Genomic DNA, 22,509 nt, shown 5'->3' on the forward strand with positions numbered 1-22,509 from the left:
ATTATTCTTTAATTTCACCATGTGTTAGAGGAAATACAAGAGGGAAACATTTAGTGACACAGAACTGCTATACTTAGTTAAGGAGAGTGTGCAACTGTCTGCCATCGCTTATATCGAAAGCTGGGTCAACACTGTACACTTCCTTTAGGTTAAAGGCTCATCACCAATCAAGCCAGAAGGAACCAAATTCTACACTGACACTGATTTATTTCTTTTTTTCAGGACATGAGTTACACTTTATTGGAAAACATCAATACTTGTTATAAATTTAGATGCTAGTGACTCAGATCTCCAGTGGTATTTAAAATATTCTGAGCAAAAGAAAAAAAAAATTAGTAAAAATAAGCTGTTTTCTGACTTCTAACTTTTGCTCCCTCCCCTCACCTTATCATACAGGTTGCCAGGGTTCCTTTTGTCATCCTCATCACTGCTGTCCTCTATCGGTGGATTTTCCCTCTTCATATCATCACCCAAATAACGCTCAAAGACATTGGAGAAAGCAATTGCAGACAGCATACAGACCACTGGAGTCAAAGTGAGCATCAGCCGAACCATCACACCAGCAAAATAAACGGCGCTGATTGCATACAGAGCAACTGCAAAAAACCAAATCTACTGATGACATTTAGAAAATAACACTCACTCTGACTGCACACGTACATGCTTTCCATAAAACTACTTCTGGAAGTGGGTTGAGCATCTGTGTATATAAAGACTTGAGTATGCATCTTGCATTTCATTGCTTTTTAATTTACAGAGATACAGTTCAAATAGCGTTTATCCTTTTTAAGTCTCAAACCCTTCCTGAAGTTCATCTTGACAACTGTTAACAATAACACAACCCCATTTTCATATTTGTTAATAATGTGTCAGAAGATACATTATTAGTCAAATGTAATATCACACACCAAAAATACCACTGGAATAATAGGTAGCTTCATATGATTAAAAAGGTCAAACAGCCCTAGACTAAACAAGTATCGAAACGGAAAAGGCAAAAGAAAGTATTAGAATTTCATCGAAATATCAAATTTAAATTTAAGTTAAAGATATCTGTGAACAAATTGGGGGCTTGTCTACATTATAATTCCATACAGACAAATAATATGATACTGTAAGCCCTATTCTGAAGCAAGTTTCCCTGAACAGTATTAACTCCACTCCCCACCTGCCCCACCCTCCAACACAAAAAACTAGCCAGCACAAGATTTTCAGAATAGTAAGGAATATTCAGAACACTTTTCTTAGAAGGAAAAAAAACCCAACCAACCACCACCCCCCAACTTGTATACACTTGTTAGGAACATCTATTGTTCAAGTAATAGTGGCTATTCCTTGTCTGCTACAGTTTAACAATACGCTTTTGTGAAAGATTTGCCACAGACATCAAGGGACATAGATTTATCAGATTACATTAGATAAGTATTTTCTGCTTTGTAGCAAAGTAGTATGGCTCTCCATTCTCACTCATAGGTCCCTTTATGCTGACTTAAATGGATGATGCAGCAGTAAGAGGCTGAAAGCGAGCTGCCCAGCACTGAGTCTTGACAAGGACTCACTGCAAGCCACAAAGCACGGAATACCGCCGTGTCACTGAATTTAACACAGGAAATGTTCCCACTGCCCACACACCTCTCAGGTAATGCGAAGAGGCAGCTATATTGGTCTGGAGCCTCCTGCCCCTGTAAAAGCCCAAGACCTGAGTGCTCTAACCGTATGGGCTAGAATTCCGAAGCTCATCCTTACAAGCCTCATTCATAATCTTACAAGTCTGCTTTCACAGTACAGCTTCGTACAAATAAACACTTTGTTGTCACTGACATAGGGAGACCCCACACCGCCACTTAGGCTTGTGCCTTATCTAGCACTTGTTCCACAGCAAGTGATTCAGTTCGCTAAACTGGCAGAAAATCTGGAAAGAAAAGGCATTTTGACTCATCATCTGTGATGGGATAAGTGCCAGACACCCAGGGAAGGGTCAGTTGCCTTGCAGCCTACGTAAGGTAAGGACCTTCCCTTTGCACTGAGCTGTTCATCTGGCTGAACTGTGCTGTGGAACTGCACCCCAACGCACGGTTTGCAAGATCAGCCTGTGGAACAGTACGCAACTCCAGCTGCAGAACAGAGCCATACTGGCAAATACTTCCATCCCACCTCTTGGGACGACACTCCATCACCATTTCATCAATCTCTGCATTTTTATAAATGATTTTAAATGCTGCTGGGTACAGGCAACTTTTAATGATCATCTTTAAACACATCACTTTTAAACCTTTTTTAGAACAAGCCATATACCAGCTTTGAGCAAACAAAACCAAAATAGAATCAAGTTGAAGGCAAGACTTTTCAAAACAATTTTAAAATATTTTCTCTTACCAAAGACTCTTTCATCATTGATGTTTTTGATACAGAACCACAGCCCTGCTGGGAAAGTACACACGAGAATATGCAGATCAAAAAAGAAGGAAACCCATGTTGTAGGCTGATGCTCAGACACAGAGGCAATGATCGGGATGTGAATTTTCGCATACCTTTTTTAAAAAAAATTCAGTTCAAATTATTTTGAAAAGATAAAATTATTAAAACTTGTAAACATTAGGAATTCTGAAATTCATTTCAAAGGAAGCATTTCAATTTAAAGTGGCAAGTGCTCTATTCAGCAGAAATCTGATGAAACTTTTATACCAAAAGAAGTCCCCAGGTCTTACTCTATTTAGGAAGTATTTGGTATATAGAGTTATTTGAAACACCAATATAAAGGATTATTTCCATAATAATTAAAAGAATGAAAATTATGGATGTTTTATTATGACTAAATATGAAGCCAAACTCATCACAAGGAAAACATGCAGCTATGTGCCATCACTACATTTTGAAGAGATAACCATCCGTATCAGTAAGTTTCCTAGATTTTCAACACTGTATTTTGAAAACTCTCCCCTACAGAGAATACCTTCATTCTCTTAGTACAAAAAGTCACAGTATTAAGTACCAGACCAGTTACTGATGCCCACACATTCTTTCAGATGCTGAAAAAAAAATAAATAATCAGGCCTTGTCTACACTTGGAAATACACGTCAACTAAACATGTCAAACACTCAGTGCAGACAAGGACAAAACTGCATTCTATATTAAAGACAGCTATACGCATGGACCTAATCTGCTACATGACTGAATGGTGAGGTATCAAACATATGTCCTTTTCTTCACTGAGATCTAGTGCTCATTCAAAATTGCACTGTGTGTTTTAAAACAATGATTTTCTAATGTAGACAAGCCCTCAAAAGTTTAGTGCTTTGTATGTGTGTGTATATATATATATACACACACACATAACTTCATTTACAGGCAAAGAACTACATCTATATGTTCTTCAAATAAATCTGAGGCTTCTTTATTGACATCTGTTCTACTACATTTATTACAGAGTTGGTACAGGATCCTGTATGAGCTGGACTTTGGAGCCTGAAAAAAAGTGAACTGCAGAAGTCTGAAGTTCTCCTATCCCTGCTTTTAATCTTAAAAAAAAAAAAATCTATCCATTGAATTTCACCTTAAAACCATTTATCTGAGAAAAATATCTTCAGTTTTATTCCTGTTCTCCTGGCTGGCTAAAGAATCCAACATCGGAGTTTTAAAAGTTGACTAAAACAAAACACTAACATGGGTTTTTACCCATGAGCATACACATGAATAAACCAGAATTGTTCAGAGTAGACATCTGTATATATAAAACAGATGTATGAACATAATAAACAGGCAACATGCAAGATCATATGTGCAACATCTTTGTCATTTCATGCCATGTTGCGCAATGAAAATAGTCTAAGTTTAAGGCTCTTCATAATTTTTAAATGTGTCCTCAAGTGTTGGTACAGCTTTTAGTTATTTTATGCTGAGTACTACAATTTCATACAGAAAAACATACTGTTACATATTCAAAGACTTCCAAAGAAGTAAGAAATGTAATAGACAAATCAGTGAAATGGTTGTAAAGATCATGAAACGGTGACTACAAATGCTCTCTTTAGGTAACTGATTAAAGCCCAGTATAGTCTCCTTGACTTGAAATACTAAATGGATTTGAGGATGAGGAGAGCAAAAGATTATTAGTTTTCAGTAGAATGCTATTGATATCTAAATTCTTATATCCTTTATCCTTACTTACCCAGTGTCCCACAATGAATAAAATCTACCACTCCAAGGAGCAATATAACCTGAAAAAGAGAAGGGGAAAAAACCCAAAAAAACCTTTTGCTGTCTAGGTATTTAAATGCAATAATTTTTCTACTCCCTCAAATTATAGTACAAAACCAAAGAAATTTCATTGAACTTGCAATATACGCGAACCAGACCTACTGCATTAGGCAGGCTATAAAGTCTACCAACCATGAAGTTAGTTTAAGAAGAAGAGTCTTAAAGGGCCACATTGTACTCATTGAGTAGCAAGACACGCACACCTCCAATAGTCAAAGCAATACAATAGTAAGTAAAATATTTCTCAAATAATATGACAGATAGCAACCTACAGTCTGTAAAGAAGTATAAGAAACAGAAAACATAATTGATAAGAACACATTTAATTTTTCTGAAATGCCTGATCAGGAAACTGGGAACAATCTATAGCCAAAATACTAATACTCAATGAAAGACTGGTTTCCTATTGTTTCTCTACTGATGAATCCGCATGTGGCATGGAATATAAAAGCTGCTACTAGACATGCTGATAAGCTTTACAAATTTTTTTTTAAACAAAGCCTTTAGATACTTTAATATCTTAAGATGAAAAGAAACAGTAAGATTCTTCTTAAATTTTATTTCCACTTTACTTGCAACTGTTTCAGCTCCCTCTGAAGACAAATACAGACAAGCTGAAATAAGAGAAAGTTAAATCCTTTCATTTATTATCCAAATCTTTGTGCCTGACACACTAAGTCTTCCTTCTATCTGATATTTAAAATTAGTATAATCTGACTGAAGGTTTTAGTTTAAGATCTAGTTTAGACATTTAAATATTGTGGTTAAAATAAAAACATGTCATGTCTCATAAATGTTTGGGGGTTTTTTGTTTTTGTTTTTGGGGTTTTTTTGTTTTGTGTTTTTTTTATATTTTTTTTTCCAAAATAAAACTGACAAAACAGAACTGTATTTGAGATATAATCTTGCTCTAGTGAAATTCAGTAGAACTGCCTTGAAGACTGGAGCCTGAACCACAGAAGTAGAACTTATAGATTAATTCCAGTCAGAGAGAAAATCAGATCCAAGTATTTAAGAAAGTAAGCAATCTGACCTTGACCTATCAATGCTATTCAGAATAGATCAGCTATACGTATCTTCATAATACACTTTGGCTGTAGTTATGTTCCTCATCCAGTCTGACTGCTTACATCATTATGTGGATTGTGGATAAAACTGAAATATTGGAATGATGCTACAAAGTGATTTTTTCTGCAGCCCAGAAAGCACAAGTTCCAACACACAGAAAGAGAGAGTAACACAGGCACTGGTTTGCTGTGGCATTACCAACAACTACTTTAAATTAAACCAAATGATGATCATCTGGTTTACCTGCTCCAAAGGTAAACTAGTTTCACTTATTTACCTGTGTATGTCAAATAGATGACACTCAGGAATACAATACCAGCAGCTAGTGAGACACCCAAGAAGAATAATGTCTGGAATTCTTGCTTTGTTAATCTGTCTCTCAAATACTGCAAAAACGCATACGCCTGCAGCAGTGCAAAAACACCTGAAGAGAGAAGAAAGTTTTTTGTTTAAATGCTCAAAAGCAGTTAACAGCTGTTAAAGCAATTGGCATAAGTCGGCCATATTTGAATTAGAAAAACAAATGTAAGGTACACCCTTACATCTAAAAACTAGTATAATATCACTTTCTGACAAATAGCCTTTAATACTTGACACGGATGATATTTTCTTGCAATGACAGAAACTTGCAATGAGAGATGACACTCTACAAAACATTCTTTGCTTATTACATCAAGAGCTCCAATACCCACCACCTCTTTGCTCCCAAATTAAATTGGGGAAAAGGAGAGAATCACCTGAAAACTAGATTGCATTGATTATGACAAAACCACAGGTTAACATATCTAGACCTGGTCAAAAATTAAGACACAGACCCCAGGCAACACACAAACAAGGCTAATATAGTAATATACGGAAATTAAGCTACTGAACAAAGCAGGAGGATTTAATGAAAGAAAGAAACAAGCAAGCATTAAGTGATACAGACAACTTAATTATATAAAGCTAGTGTTGAAAAACCAGAATCCACTGGGTAAGCACCCCACACGCTCAAAAAGGCTGCTCAGAGTTTAACATTAAACCAGAACCTGGACACAATTTTTCTGTTGTTATTCATTTCAGTGTATATACTCAGATCAATCCAATGATTAGACCATTCAAAAATGAAAATTCACTGGTAGCTAACAGAAGAAGAAAACAGAACTCAAGTGTATGGTCTTTCTTTGATTTAACAATAAATTTGAGGTGCACAATGTTGAAATTGACTAGTCCTGATCTCCTAGAGAAAGACACAAACTCTATTCACTAAATAAATGTAAAATTCTTCAGATGCAAAATGGTGGTTTGATAATCTTTACTCTTTCCATTATATTCAGATTGTTGAAAAAAGTCTCCATTTTTGAAGTATTTTTCTGGTAAATTTTAATATTCCAATTGCTGTCCCAAATACATTTTGATAAGTGACTACACATAATAAAAAACCTGAGGAATCTAACAAACTAAACTATATCACACAAACAGTGTATGCAGTTAAACACAAACCTATTAGTCTAAGTAGAGGTTATTGCTGTCAAGAAATCAAGATGTCTGACAGTTAACAACTATGGAAAAATCAACTTACTTTAAAGAAATAAAAAGAATCAAACAAGATTGAAATCAGTTATTTAAAAATCAGTCTCCTGATTAGTAATTTAAGTCATTTGTATTTATCCGACTTTGAAAAATTACAGAAGACTATCAACTCTAAAACCAAATTGCTCAGTAAAAACTGTGTTTACGAACAAGGAATATTTCAACTGTACAATGCTTGAAGGCAACATTATATTGCAAAACAGTAGAGATCATCAATGTGTAAAATAAGTGCTTGTCAGAATGCATAACTGATTCAGTGTTATGGAGGCATTTTGCCACCATTAGCTCACACAAAGAAGGATAATGAGTCAATTGGAAAGAAAACTTCCCTATACACACTAAATTGTACCTCTTTTTCTTTAACAATTTGGTTTGTTAGTAGGTGTTCTTTCTAATACAATGAAACAAAGCCGCAAGGGTTTGAGGTTTTCTTGTGCTAAGCAGGCTGTTTGGAAGCATACATTTCATTTTCTTACCTGCAGCTGCCATGTGTTCACTTGTTCTAATTGGCTGAAATCCCACAAAAGGTATCTGCATCGATAATATTAACCCCACAATGTAGAAAGTGCTATATGCTGGGGGAAAAAAAAAGAGTGAGGAGAGGGGAGGAAGAGAAAGGTGGGAAGAAAATGAATACACACATCGCAAAAAGCATTGGTTCCATAGTAGAGTCCATCCTCCCCCCAATTTCCGTGACACTGAACGAGAACCGTATCATTCCAAATATTTCAGCCATCCAAATGACTTTTTCCTCCTCTGACTAGGATAAACCTGCCTATTACACCCAATTTTAGAGGAAGTAGCGAAGTATTGTTGTTCCCAATTGCATTGTTTTTTGTTCTCCTAGGAAAATAAACCATCCACCTAAGATGGTCTAGCTTGGAAATAGTTTTCTCTTCCCATCTTGTTTTTGCGGCTCACTGGTGGGGGAATTGCTCTCTGATAACAAGTGACAAAAGAAGGCTTCTATATGAGGAGAAATTGAAGGGACTAGAGCTCAGGAAGCAAAACATTTAAGAGTCCACTACCTATTTAGATAATGCATAGAGATATGCTTGTTCTTTTTTTAACACAAGAGCAGAGGCATGGCAAGAAACTGAAAAGCAACAGAATTAAAAATTAATATTAAGCATATGTATTAATGGATCTATATCAACCATGGGGACTCATAATCCCTCAGAAAGCAGAGGCCAAGAACATCATTAATATTAATATTAACAACATGAATGATTATGTATGCACTAAGATTCATATACTTTATTTTGACAGGGTTTTGGTCCTCAATATTCCAGTGTGAAGAAGAATGGGAACGTGAAGAGAGAAATATCAACTCTGAACAGCCATGAGTCTGATTACATTTGAAGTAATCAGCCAACTTAAAAGTCCAAATGAATTTTTGTTCCTTCAGTGGCAAACAGCAATAATCCACCTCCCAGATTTTTAAACACTCCTACAAATCATAAACCACTGTCTTTGTTACTGCCTCGATCTTATGAAGAGATCCCTGTTCTCATGCAATCCTTTGCAAACTTCCATGAGAACAAGTTTGGGGAGTGCATCATTTACCAGTGGTATATAGTTTCCATAGCACCTGTGTGGTCTCACTGGAGTACTGTCTGCTCCCAGGGTACTTTCCAAAAGTCACTGAAGTGACTGTGATGATATTTCCAACCACTTGCTGTCTTCTCTGGTGCATCCCTTCAAGCATCTGTATTGCACCACTTGGCCTGGCTACTGATCTATGCCCTCTTAAGTCACTGAAATACATTTTTGCTGTAGGAAGCTCGATTTTTGAAGAATTCACTAAAATAATTTACTGTACCATGAAAGTGTTACAACACTGCCATCCTGTGGAAGTCCAATGATTGGCATAAATCACTACATTTCACATTTGTTAGACCATTGTAAATCATCAATTTTAAGCCCAGTCCTGCAACTGTTATACTTTCTATGCCCACTTCCCCTCCACCCCCCATCCCTTACTCCCACTTCTTTCAAACAGCTATCACATATGCCTGCCTGGTATTGAAAAAAATCCTGGCAATTTACACAGCAAAATTTTCCTAGGAACTTAGATGCATCAAGGTGATGCTTTCCATGTTTCTTTTTATTCTACTGTTTGCACAATCTTTGTAAAAACAAGGAGTTAATTTTGATTCCTGCAAGCTGCTCTCATAGTTATAACCATGACTAGGTCAAGAACAAAAACATACTGACCTACCGCGGATAAACTCATTTTACAAACAATTTTAGTTGCTGTATACTGTACAAACACAGCAAGAAACCTACTGAAAAACTTCTCCAGAGAGTACAATCAAATACTTGACCACATGCTTTCAATTAATGGATTATAATCACCAAAAATAAACTCATCATCTGAAGTTTTAGAATACTGAAGTAGTTGATACAAACATATGCCTGCTCACTATTTAAATTATAAAATCCAAGACACAGAACAAGGAATTATTGAAATTAAGTTTTAAATTCTAGAAGATCCTTAAGTGTTTTATTACTAAATATTCTGAAAAGTATACAGAACAAAAAAAAATTGTACACACACAAAAAAATCAAATTTACGTGAAAATTGCCAAGTCTATTAAACGTGCAAGCATGACTTAAATCTATATTGTATGTTTCCACATGTAAAGCCACTTATTTTTTAAACATATGATAAACTACAAGAGAAATCACAAGTACAATAATAGAAAATAGTATCAAAGGTTCCTGTATCTGAATAAAGAGGTTACCTACCTATACAAGGGCTGCTAACACACTGGAATTGTAAGCACTTGTTCTTAATTATTAAGTTAGTAAGATCTGAATGAAAGATACTGATCACTGTCAAGACAAACCAAAAAAAGCACAGCTTAAGCTTTCAAACGTAGGTAGCATGATCACCATTGATGCCAAGTGGGTCAGAAGCTATCTGGCTGATAAATTCATCTGCCTGCAAGTCATAAAATATTTTAAGATTGGCAAAAAGTTCACACTGTGTGAAATTTTTACCATTAAATGATTCTGAATTACACTGCCAGGCATATCAGATCATGTTGCATTAACCTTTTCTTTGGTGTATGAACATCCATATGAAAAAACGTATACCAGGAAACCATCACTATTTTTTTAAAATGTGGTGCTACCAAATATTCTTCTCTACAGTTATGCTATTATATTAGATTAAACATTCATCAGTTACAAAAGTCAGGCTTGTGCTAGTTTAAAAAATTAAGCAACTGATGCAGAGATTAAAACCCCCAAACTTCTTGGTAGTACTAAAATGGATGCAGATTTTACTAGCTACTGTCAGCTGACAATAGTTTACAAAGGTTTTAACTGCACATTGGTATTTTTTTTTTGGAATTATGAGACTGCTGCAGGCACACTAGCAATTGCATATCACAGAAACTCCAAAACTCCAATGAGCTTTTGTAAACTCTTCTCCCTATCTGAATAGTTTGGAAGCAAAGCACACTTTAATTTCCTTCTATAGGCGCTTGAAAATTCTTACCTGTTTTACAAAAACATCCTGTTAAACAAGCATAGAAATCATATACTCATGCAAGATCGTGCAGACTTCTCTGTGTGTAAGGCTTCCCATGGAAGCTTAAATTAAGCCAGCAGTTGCAATGAAACAGCAGAGCAGCAATCACATTTTCATTCTGACAACTCTGCTGAAGTACATCTCCCTCACAGCTGAAGAGCAATAACATCTCAAAACACTGTAGCTATTTGCAAAACAAACGTCTGCCAAAACCTTTAATTCATATGAACCTACAGTACTATTTTCCCCAGATGAGTTCAAAGACTAGTTCATTGAAAGCTGAAAAAGCAAGACTACTTATTCTTTATTGTTTCTGGTTACCACATCGCTTCAGGATTTTATAATTAGCAGATTTAATTTTCTCTTGCCTGTGTCATAGAAATTGGAAAATGAAAATATTCAATAAAACAATTTTAAAAGCAAAACAAGATAAATTACTTTCCCCTTAAGTTATGAAGTAGTAGTTAATGAAGATAAGTAATTAAAAGTGGGTTAGAGCTTTCCTCCCTACCCCTTCTTTTTTTTTTTAAAGAACTTCCATTTCTGAATTACATAAATGTATTAACAAGAAGCACAAAACCAGTATTTACAGTTTTGGTAACAAAAATACAAAACTGAACTTGAATAAATTAAGTAAGCATTATAGTATATAACGGTTCAAATATACATATAAATATAGTAGTTTCTCTAGCAGACACTAAAAAAAAGCATTAAAATAATTAAAAATACAAAGATAAAACAGTATTAAAATGGGTATCAAAAATATATTTACAAATACAAGACATCATGTGATATTACACTTCAACTCATACTATGTTCTCAAACTATCAATTGTAAAGATTTCACATTAGGGAGTCAAAACTGTTCTAGCTAACGTATAAACCTTTGAATACCCAAATAGCTCATTATTTACTTTATTCACAAACCTACACCATGGCCAACTGATTTAACTGGTAAAGTCTCTGTAAAAACAGTTTACAGAGTATTTAAATGTCAGGCAAATAGATTAAAAAGTTGGTCTCCTAAGATTACTATTCACACATTCCTGAAACTGGAAGGAAGGCTGACCCATTAACCCAATAAAATCTTAAGGATTCACGTGGAGTGAACAGACTCTTACAACTACTTTTTAGTCTAGCTTACATAAAACGTACATGGCTGCTTAATATTCCCTAGGTCTTTTCTCATATGTGTCACAATAATTCACATAATTTCTGCTGCACAACTCTTAAAATAGCAACCGTTTAACATACTAGGAAAAGACAAAAATATGAAATATTATTACAGACACACACACACATATATATGTAAAATATATATTAAAAGGATTCTACAAATATCAGGCCATCCAATTTTTTTTCCAGTGCACTAGAAAGGAGAAAATTAATTAGCAGTTACATATATGGAATTTTAGAAGCGTATGTTTTAACTCCTTATTTCCTTGTTGTAGAGAATAACCAACTATAATCACTAGTCAAATTAATAAAATGCAACCCTATATGCAATTACTTAATTCCCACTTGATACAAAACACATCAGTATAATTAATTTCATATCTCATGATTCAGCATTTGAGAACAACTGTTCAATTAACAAAACTTACCGATATAGACCCTCCTGCTGTATCTCTGCATCAGCAGCAAAACAAACACATGCAGTGGAATAAGGTTGATGATGAAAACATAACCACCCCATGCAGAGACCTATGAGAAATGGAGTAGGCAATTAGATCTGAAAATATCTGCAGATGCTTAGGAGAGACAATGCTGGATTTATACATCCTGATGGTCTAATAAGAAAACACAAACCACATCTAGACAAGCAGAACTACTAGTAATACCACCAAAACCTTTCTCAATATTTCTTATCAAAAAAGAAAAAAACCCCACAAAACAACAAAACCCCCGCATATCAAAGTATTAAAGTCTTTTGAAATGGGTTGATGGATTTGCAAGGCTATCCTTGTATCTCCTCCTCCTCCCAAGCTAATCTGGTCATGCTGGCAAAAAAGAATGTAATGCTGGGGGCTTTTCACTGCGGTGAAAGCTGTAGCACAAGGCAGGAGTAGGACTCCCACGTAGGATGCAAAATTTTCCTTTGACATACAAATTTAGTGCCATGCTCTGCACTTTTTGGTGGGGACAGGGAACAGTATCTCCAGCCAGAGAGGAGAAAGGGAGCAAGGTATGCGTCCAGGAGCAGAACTCCTGGAGCAGAGCAGCCAATGCAAGTTGCAGTGTAAGGAAAGAAACAAAAGGAAGGGGGGTGGATGCACAAGGAAGGAGGGCTGAGCCCTGTGGAATAGTGTACAACAAGGTCAGGGATATTGCAAACCTGGAGTAACAGCAGCACTTGAGAAGCACTGGTATGATGTACTTAGAACAGAAACACTACAATGTTATCAATATATCACTGATTGCTGGTTTAGATAAAGATTTAACGAGCTATCATTACAATGTGTTATCTAAATTTCTAACATATTTAGAAGGGCTAATGTTGACTAGACAATCTGTATTTTAACGTACATCCTCTTGTCAAATTACAGTCTAGACTTCTCCCATATGTACCATGCCTACCCTAAATCTTCATTTTTAGAATGCAGTAGCTAATGTGGTTTTCACTTTAATTGTACTTTAGGGCTTAGATTCATGTAGATATTTTTAAAGCCCCAGAATGCAAAAAGAAACACAAATGACTGTGTTCTATAGAACAGATTCTAAGATAAGGACAAGGCCAAGTACTGTTTTTTCATACTAATACTACAAAAAAAAAGTGTTTCAAAATTTGGGGTAACCAATTCAGACAATATGAAACAAGCAGACTAGAAATATTCTAAATTTTCTAGAAACTTGTTTCAGATTATCATGATCCTATTGCCATATTACTAGCATGAAATATCTTGGTTTACACAGGCAAGTTTATTTATTGAGAGAAAATATTATATTAAGACAGGTAAGACAGAACAGAATGAGAACACGTGCAATTAGGACACCGTCATATTTAGGGAAAGGTTTGAATGATGCAGGTAGCAGACAGTTTGTACAGACCAGAGACCTGCATCTCTAAGTATCAAAATACTAAACCAAATGTAAGCATTGAACATCACTCTGAACTGAAGGTGCACTTTCTTTTCAAAGAAAACTGAGGCATCCTCACAGACTGGCAAAAAGAGCAGAAACATGCTATTACTCCTACAGGGACTGCTTCACTGTAAAGCTTTGTTTTATTTTATCTCCTTGTTATAAAAAGCTATCCAAAGCAGAAGTTGCTGAAGTCAAATAAATGCTAAAAATATAAATGCAAGGAAAAAACCCTTCTTGTTATGCAACGCAATGCTATGAGTCAAATTACCACAGTGAGTTAGGTATATATTTTAAGCGGATTCAGTTATCAAGAAACTTTTCTGTTATTTTGTGCAATATCCATTCCTCTTTCAAGGACCTGTTCTCCAAACTCCCCATGCAAGGACTGACTCTTAGTACCTCAAAATTGTGATTGGATTTAATTTTCAGCTTACACTGAAAACATAACTAATTCCATTAGAGAAAGACAAATTAATACTATATAATGAATAGTACAATTATGCCTTTTCCTAAAAATTTACCAAAGAAAAAAAATTTAACAAAACTCCTTCCCCAAAGGAAATACAATATTTGGAAAGTCACCATCAGGGATGAAGGTACACTCTGTAAGCAATAAAATTCTATCACCTAATCATCGAGGCTAAGCTATGGACAAATCTTAACCTTTCACTAGCTGACAGCACTTAAAAGGAAAATAAAAGAAAAAACATTCATTTACATTCAAGGATTGAATGTCATGATTATGACATTGATTCCATAAGTTCTGTCACCATGCACAGTCTAGATCACACCCCCTCCTTCTCATACAGTCCCACAGACCAAGACATTAGTCAGACTAAGATGAGAAGATCTTGTTATTGTGTGATTTTTTTCAGCAGTAAAATTGTACAAGTATCGTATTTGTTAACTGCATATTTACGAACAGCACTTTTAGAGGATTTTGCCAATAAACTGGCACAATATAAAAAAAGACTACAGCAGATAAATACAACAATTCAAAAACTTACTTGCCTGATTTTCTACTGCACATAGGTCTGTACCAAACCTACAGGATCTCTTCACTGTAATGCTATATAAACAGCAATGTTATGTATAAAAAAGTAGCTGTTTATTTAATGACTTGGTAAAAAGGAGGAGAAATGGGAGAAGAAATAAATGTACTCTTAACAGGACATAGCTATCCTCTTTGGTGACAAAAGCTATTATTATTTGCTGTATCAACAGCAAAAATCTCCCAGAAAACCCAATGAACATTAAAGCTAGAGGAAATCTAGGCAGCATTCAGATAACCTCTGAATTAACCTTGTACTTTAAATTAATGAATGCAAAACAGTTCTTTAATTCCTTTTTCTTGCAAGCCTAGTTACCTGACTGTAGAAAAGCAGTATTTGAGACCTCAGTCTTGACCGACACCAAGCAACTAGCCTGACTGTCTCACCACTGGCTACTTTGAGGGTAATTTATTTTTCATATAGCCACAAAAAAAAAAAAAAAAAAAAAGTTCAACAGTTAGGGGGAAAAAGAGGCTTTTGACCAATTCATACAGGAAAATTTTTCAAGTCTAAGGTTTCAGAAGCTGTAAGAGGTGGGGGGAAGCCAAGTCCCTCCATTTTGCTATTAGTTTTATCTCAATTTTACTACTGTTTTTCTCCCTCTGTCAGCCCTTAGGAACATCTCTGCAACAGCGTCCATTTTCATAGATCGAGAATGAAAAGGAACTTTGTGATTGTTTAATCTGACATCAAATTCAATCAGCAGTTCTGGTGTAAGCTTTACTTTACGGCATAATTATACCCAAAGAAATAGCTTTCAAAGTTATATAAATGTAACTTTATCCATAAAATTTTAATATTATTATTGCATTTTAGTAATAATGACACACAAGCACATGAATATCAAAATTCCTCTTTAATTCACCTGCACCAAAACAAAAATTCCACTGAATCAGAGTACCTATTCTCAGCATAGGATAAATTTGTAAGTAAAGTTGTTATACTTAAGCAACGATTTTATGTTATGGTTTCAACAAAGATTAAAATCTCCTTCTCCTGTTCTTCGTCAGCACATGGATCATATAAGACCTACTCAAATAGTTGAGCTATTATATATATATACACACTTATATATAAAAGGCTTACCATATAAAAGTAGGATAGACAGCAGCAGATTGTCCAAAAGACTGACCCAGTTTTCACAGACTTCACCTTTAAAAATAACCAAGTATTTATGAATGACAAACAAATACTGGACAATATTCCAAAATTTCATTCCAAAACAACTGTCAAGAGAACTTCCTTAGCACATATCAAGTTATATTTGTATGCTTCTGAACTGATGTCCATAAAACTAAACCACAAGTGCAATTCATTCACACACAAAACAGCTTATACCTTTGTCTCCAGTTAAAGCAGAGGCAGAATGCAATGCAACTCTCTGCTGCATGATCTCAGGGAAAAAAGTAGTTGCAACACCTCTGTGCTACTTTCTCTGAGGCATTACATCACTTTATAATTCTAAGCGTAGACTATCCGTGGCTTACTTTGGCTGGCATCAGACCAAACTCTGCAATTATAGATAAAAGAGCTATTCTGTAATTTTGAAAAACTCACTTAAGGTTAATGAGAGCATCCAGATACCACTAAAGGTTTAGAGGGATCCATAAACTGGCCCAGAAGTATGATTTTGTCCAAAAACGATGGCAGTGATTGTGGTATGAGAAAATAGGAATGAAAAGCCAACATTATATAAAGCTAGAAAGTTATCTATAAAATATATTTGAGTCATATAGAATTCTGCAAGAGTTCATGCAAACATTATTACATTATGCAGTTTAGTTAAATATGAGTTCCATAAGAACAGATAACTGCTATCATGTCTCAGTTATTATAAAGTAACAATGTAGGTTGATTCTATTACTGTTATCAAACACAGTACACCTTTACAGCTGCAGTTTATTCTAAGACCACATTTAAAAAACCCTGCATTTATGTAACATCAGTCACTCAGCCATGAAAAAAACTGAATTCCCTTCCATTATACTCCCATGAACAATAGCCCAAGTTTGAAATATTCTAAAGCTAAAAAACTTGTGAGTATGCATCTGCTTATGAAAAGCAGAACTCTTGACAATATGGGAAAAGCTGTAATGATCATATACATACTGTCCATGGAGACACTCAAAATGAAGAGTACACACATTCAAGGAATGCACAAGGGACAGTAGCATACAGTGTCTATGCTGAATTAACAATATAGTTATGCTATTTGTGATATTTCCAAAATAGATCCAACAGTCAAGTAAAATTCCAGATTGCCTGAACTCCTTCATACAAAACTGCATTACAGAAGCAATTCTACATACAGATTAAGGAGTGACAGACAAACTGCACTAGCAAGTATGCTAATTAAAAGACACCAGACTATTTTTTTAAGCATGCAAGCAATATTATTATCTTGCTCTGGAACAGCTTTAGGTATTTAATTTGGATGCTTAAGTCAAAGTCTAGACCCTCCATACAGTTAATAGCTTTTACAAAAGACAATTCAAAGCACTTTTATTCAGAGTCTACTGCTTTTCACCAGCTAAATACAAAGGCTAAAGTTTGATGCTCACATAATACTGATACCTCCAAACTGAAAAACAGAAACAACCCTCCTGTTTGCTTTATATTTGTAGACCCATCATCATTATTATTACTACTACTTCTATAGGACACACATACTTCAGGTGAACAGTACTTTTACACAGCAAACTAAAGAGCATGAATATAGAGTGGTTCAGATCATGTGACTTCTCAGTACTGGCCTGATCAAGAGCCAAGGGGAAGAGGGATGAGAGGGAGGAAAATAAGAATTCAATGGATTCTAAGAAAAATCAGTCATTTGGTTGGAGGAGGAACCAAAAAACCTTTCCAAAGCAAAAGACTCAGCAATTACTTACCCATAAATAGTATGTGAACTGCAGTGCAAAAATAGCTATGCCTTCATTGTCAAATGATCCTGCTACTGATCGGGATATGTAACCTGGAACTATGGCAATAAAACAGGCAGCTAAAAGCCCTGCTCCCTGGTTCCACAGTTCTCTGGTGAGCAGGAAAGTAGAAATAGCTGTAAGGCCGCTAAAAACTGGTGCTAGGAACACACATACATCTCTTATATGGACTGTCACGTTAAGCATATTTAAAATCCAATGTATAAGGCCTGCTGTCACCATCAGTCCTGGGTACACCTAAAAGGAGAGAAAAAAAAAAAAAAAAAAACCAAACAAAACAAACCACAACCCACTAGGTTATTGCAGAAAACGATCATGGTAAGGTTATTTGTATATAATTTGCAAAGAAACAGTCATTTCTTAAGCTGCTATAAGCAGTGAGCAGGTAAAGCTAATGGAATTATTTTAATACTACTTTAATCATGTTTTGACAACATCGTTGAATACCAGAGGTTCTTTAAATTTTATCCAAATGCTAACAATTACATATAATCCATTTCGTAAATGAATAAGCAGCATACAGATAATATCCTATCTTGCCTGACATTTATCATATAACAAGAAGAATTTGTCATTAAGGTATGGAAGCAGAAGCTAAAGTTTGCAAGAGAATTTCAAGCCACCTAACAGCTTCAAGGAAAAAAAAACCAAACCACAAACCCCTACGACAACAAGAAGAAACCCAACAACATTTCCAGGCCCTATCCATTTTCCTCCAAAATACACCATGCCACTCTTTCACTTCTTGTTACCCATGGAGAAAGAAAACGTGCATCAAGAAGTTTTTTTTTAAGCTGAAAAGCTGACAGTAAGTTAAGTATTATATATTTCCAAGACATCTGTAGACATCTTTGGATATAAAGGATTAAAATAAAGTCCTATAAAATTGAATTAAGACGTCCTCCAGGAAAGGTAGCATAGACGTACACAAATCTATTGAACCCATCATAGAATATTGGAGAACATTAAAATATTCTTAATAGGAATTCTGCCCTCCCACATTTATCAACATTAGAAAAATCAATATGTACTAGAAAAGTTAATATGGACTTCACCTGCCTTAGTTTCTTTTGAAAGCTAAGAAGGGCGATGTACTAAATTAAATTAACAGACAACACAATGTTCACCTGCATATATCATTGAAAGTTGGTTTTCAAGATAAACTATTAGAACATAATATACCAGATAACTTGCAAAATAATGTGTGCAATCAACATTTCAATTCTATTTTGTAAGGGTTTTTGCTTCATTTAAGACAGGTATGAAAAAGCACATATATGCGTTACATAAAAAGAGTCTCAAAGTATCTCTAAGATACTAAAACAAATTGTGATCTGATTTTTACAAAAAAACTTGTAAATGCACTTAAATGGTATGTACTATAATTAAAGTTTTAATGCACTTTCACACATTAAGTAACACATGGCTGTGTTACCCAGTGTTACTAAAGCTATTCTACTAATGAACGATATTTGTATTCTGATTTGATAATAGTTTCATACACCTTTCCATGTCTTGTAACTTGCATCGACACCCATCTTACCTACTCCTGATGCTTCATACAAGTGTCCTGCCGATGCAATTTCAAAAGGTCTTTTCCCAGTTAAACCCTAACATTTTCCATACACACATGAAGTCCACTCAAAAATATACCACTGGATTAAAACTTGTGCCTTAAGAAATTTAGATAACTGTTTTTTGAAAAAAAAAATAAAATAAAAATAAAAATTTTTTTTTGCTTTTTTCATTTCATGTACCAGAATTACAGGAGTCATAATACCCTTATTTATTACGATTAGAAGTTCATATGTAAGGAAGTAAAACTGTGTTTCTTGTTCATAGTACACTGTTGGTTAAAGACTAAAGCACGTTGACTTACTGTCTTAGTTCCCGTAGCAAAAAATTAAAAACATCGCGCTATTCTCTCTGCAGCAATTTGACAATTAAAAGCATATTTTATTAAGATTCTCCTTTTATCAATGTCAAATTTGTACTGAAAGTTCAAAAAACTTACTGCAAAGTCATCTTTAAGTTATTATTACAATACTTACAGTTCCACCTACTATTCTTCCCAGTGGATACCATGCTCTTTCATCAAACCAATTTAAAAATTCATAAAACCCATGGGATGCAAGATGATGTGTTGATCTATAGTTAAACCTAGAAAGAAACAGAGGACAAAAAGGAGATGGGGGGGAGATAAAAATCAAGAACCTAAGTTTTAGGCATACCTTAAGTCATCTGTTTTCTAAGATCTAGAAAGTAATTAAACTTTAGCATCTCATTTAGTTTACAAGTACAATGGTCCTCTCTAAATCCATCGAGTCAGTGCATATACACAACTGAAATGTTACAGTTTGGGGTTGGGTTTTTTTTTTTGGGGGGGGGGGGTTGGGTTTCTATCGCTCTGACAATTACTCCTGTCATTTTCGGCATTCCTTTTTAAAGCTAGTTTTCAAATCTAGTCTATCAAACAATTATTTACCACATCCAGAATACCACTTAAACAGAATTCAGATCGTGGAAGAATCAACACAAGACTCCCATTCTGAGACAGGATAGCTACCCAATACATCTGCTGCTGCTCTATTTCATTGAGAGGTGACATAATGTAATAATATGCAACAAAGGGAACCAGGCTATTTTTTCATACTATCAATCTAATGGCCTTGACATATTCCCTGCTTTCAATCAAGAAGAATCTACACAACATAGAATCTACATAAATGAAGCTTCATCTTCAAAGTTTTGTCTGTTCTCTGCTGCAGAAAATTCCTTGTAGAACAAAAGCCCTCCTATGAATATCTTGTCTTCCACATTGCCCATATCCCATTAAAAACTATCAATGGATTGCCATCATAGCATTAATCTTCCACTCTTCTGGCATGTAATTTTTCCAACTTCTCAAACTTCAGATAGTAAAACTTTTCAGGTATTACAAAGTCCATTAATTCTTCAACTTAGGTATCAGACTGCTGTGAGAAGAACTGCAGTGCGTGTTACCCTAAACTGCAACTCTTTCATGATCATTCAAAAAAGTCAAACTAACAAGGCTGCCAGTACTGATACTGTAAAGCTCTGTAAAGAGTTGAGGCTTAGAAAAGCCTGGGTGAACACCACTTCTAAAACAAGCAACATCCATAAACCCAACCCTCTTAATGGATATTTTAATTGGAATTTAGATAACAATGTGAAATTCATTAAAGAAGTATTAAAGATTATATTTATTAGTTAAGTAGAAGTTCAGATGACTAAATGGAATACTGTAACAGACAACATGTTAGATGAGCAAATCACCATGAAAGGCTTCCAAAGACAGTATTCAAGACTAGGAAAGTTTATGTGTATTTTTCATTTTGTCTATTTTATGAAAGGATCCACTTATATCAGTAACATGCATCACTTTAACACAAATTTTAAAAATACATCAAATTCTTTCGTATATTTAGGATTCCCAAAATGTCACAGGTTTACTTTAAACTAATTCATTTCAACATTTAAAGCTAATGTCATTCAAAACTGTAAGACCCATCAAGTTCCTACTTGTTTAATCAGTACAAGTCTAATATCTGAAGTACAATCACACAGAGGTCACGAGCAGATTTCTTCATCTACACAGCGAAAGAACAAAAAGACTTGAAATTCCAGTCCAGATGTCAGCAAACTTGCATGTTTTCACTCACTGAACTATCACAGCATCAGTCAAGTGACATTAAAAGTAAATAAAAAAATACGAGTACCGTATTTTCAGGAACACTCTCTTACATGGTAAATAAGCAGTTATATGGGATACATTAACTGATAAAACTGTGGACTTTGAAAAGTAATCACTCATGTTTGTATAAAAAAATTCACACAAACATCAGTCATTCTGACCTAGAAATCTTTGTATCAAACAGCAATGTGACATTTGTTTCTAATAAGCCTGCAACTATTCCCATTTGACTAGATTTCTAAATATTAATTATTTCTCCAGTTCTGCACTGTGAACTATAATGTGATTTATGAAAAGCTGCACCTGTAAAATTAGCCTCTTATCTTAGTATAGCAAGGTCTACTGTTAATTTGTTTAGTGCCAAGTACCTGCAGTACGGTACGAGACAAAAGCAGGAGTTCAATGTTCTACAGGATGCATACAATCCAGCCAGCTATGGGCTGGACTTAAAACACACTGAAAACCCAGTTGATGTTGTTATCCTATAACTTTAAAAAGGAAACAAGAAAGATATTTACTAACACGGATTACTTTCAAATTTTTAAATCATGACTCAAACTCACAGAGGCTACAAAAGTATGACAAATGTTTACTCTTAGAGCATTAAAAGATTAGTTAAACAACTAAAATAGGCAAGAAGAATACATATTGACATTCTTCTCATGTTTTAAACTAGTAAAGCTTCAAAACTTCAGAAGGATGCAAACAACTGTCTTGTGCTTTGGCAGCATCCCATTAAGTCTTTAATAAGAAGGAATTACCACCCAAAATTGAAGTGCAACATAACAGCATTCTACTTCTACCACTTAAGAGGTAAGAATTTTATCTTCCCTCCTAATATATTTTTGGATAGATACAAATCTATTAACCCCTTCTTTCAAAAAGCGATTGATTCTTTCACCACAAATGAAAAGCACGCAGAGATAGCTGGGCATGTCTTTACAGCAGAAATTATGAGCAATACTATAGGTACGTTAATTTTTCACTGTGAGAAGACCTATAGGTGAGAACAAAAAATGGCCTTCTGACCACAGCAATTTAAACAAAAAGCATTTAGAAGCCTAACTACAGCACCTCACTTTGACTTTAAAAAAACCCACCTCACTCACTTCCCCTCCCACTAGGTAACCTGCAAACAAAAATAAGTTAAAATGTAAATATAAACACATGCATACATAAGGAGAAGATTGATGAGTAATGCTGCACATCAGAGCCAGCTTCAGACATTGACAAAGCAGCAGTAATGGGCAGCGTGCCACACAACAGTATAGTTTAGCAATC

The 22,509-nt window shown here is 34.9% G+C and overlaps 1 protein-coding gene across 1 annotated transcript in view; it reads right to left on the reverse strand.

The window, feature by feature from the left end:
* The window catches only part of STT3B (STT3 oligosaccharyltransferase complex catalytic subunit B), a 53,180-nt gene that overhangs the window by 10,617 nt on the left and 20,054 nt on the right, over positions 1–22,509 (reverse strand). The window contains exons 2-10 of the mRNA XM_054815630.1: positions 19,565–19,673; positions 17,463–17,750; positions 15,661–15,726; positions 12,043–12,142; positions 7,375–7,473; positions 5,604–5,750; positions 4,170–4,218; positions 2,377–2,531; positions 385–596 (exon numbers count right to left, since the gene is read on the reverse strand). Coding sequence (XP_054671605.1) covers positions 385–596; positions 2,377–2,531; positions 4,170–4,218; positions 5,604–5,750; positions 7,375–7,473; positions 12,043–12,142; positions 15,661–15,726; positions 17,463–17,750; positions 19,565–19,673 — 1,225 coding nt within the window. The remainder of the gene's footprint in view (positions 1–384; positions 597–2,376; positions 2,532–4,169; positions 4,219–5,603; positions 5,751–7,374; positions 7,474–12,042; positions 12,143–15,660; positions 15,727–17,462; positions 17,751–19,564; positions 19,674–22,509) is intronic.

The sequence above is a fragment of the Grus americana genome, chromosome 2 (genome assembly GCF_028858705.1).
Source record: "Grus americana isolate bGruAme1 chromosome 2, bGruAme1.mat, whole genome shotgun sequence".
Lineage (NCBI taxonomy): Eukaryota > Metazoa > Chordata > Aves > Gruiformes > Gruidae > Grus > Grus americana.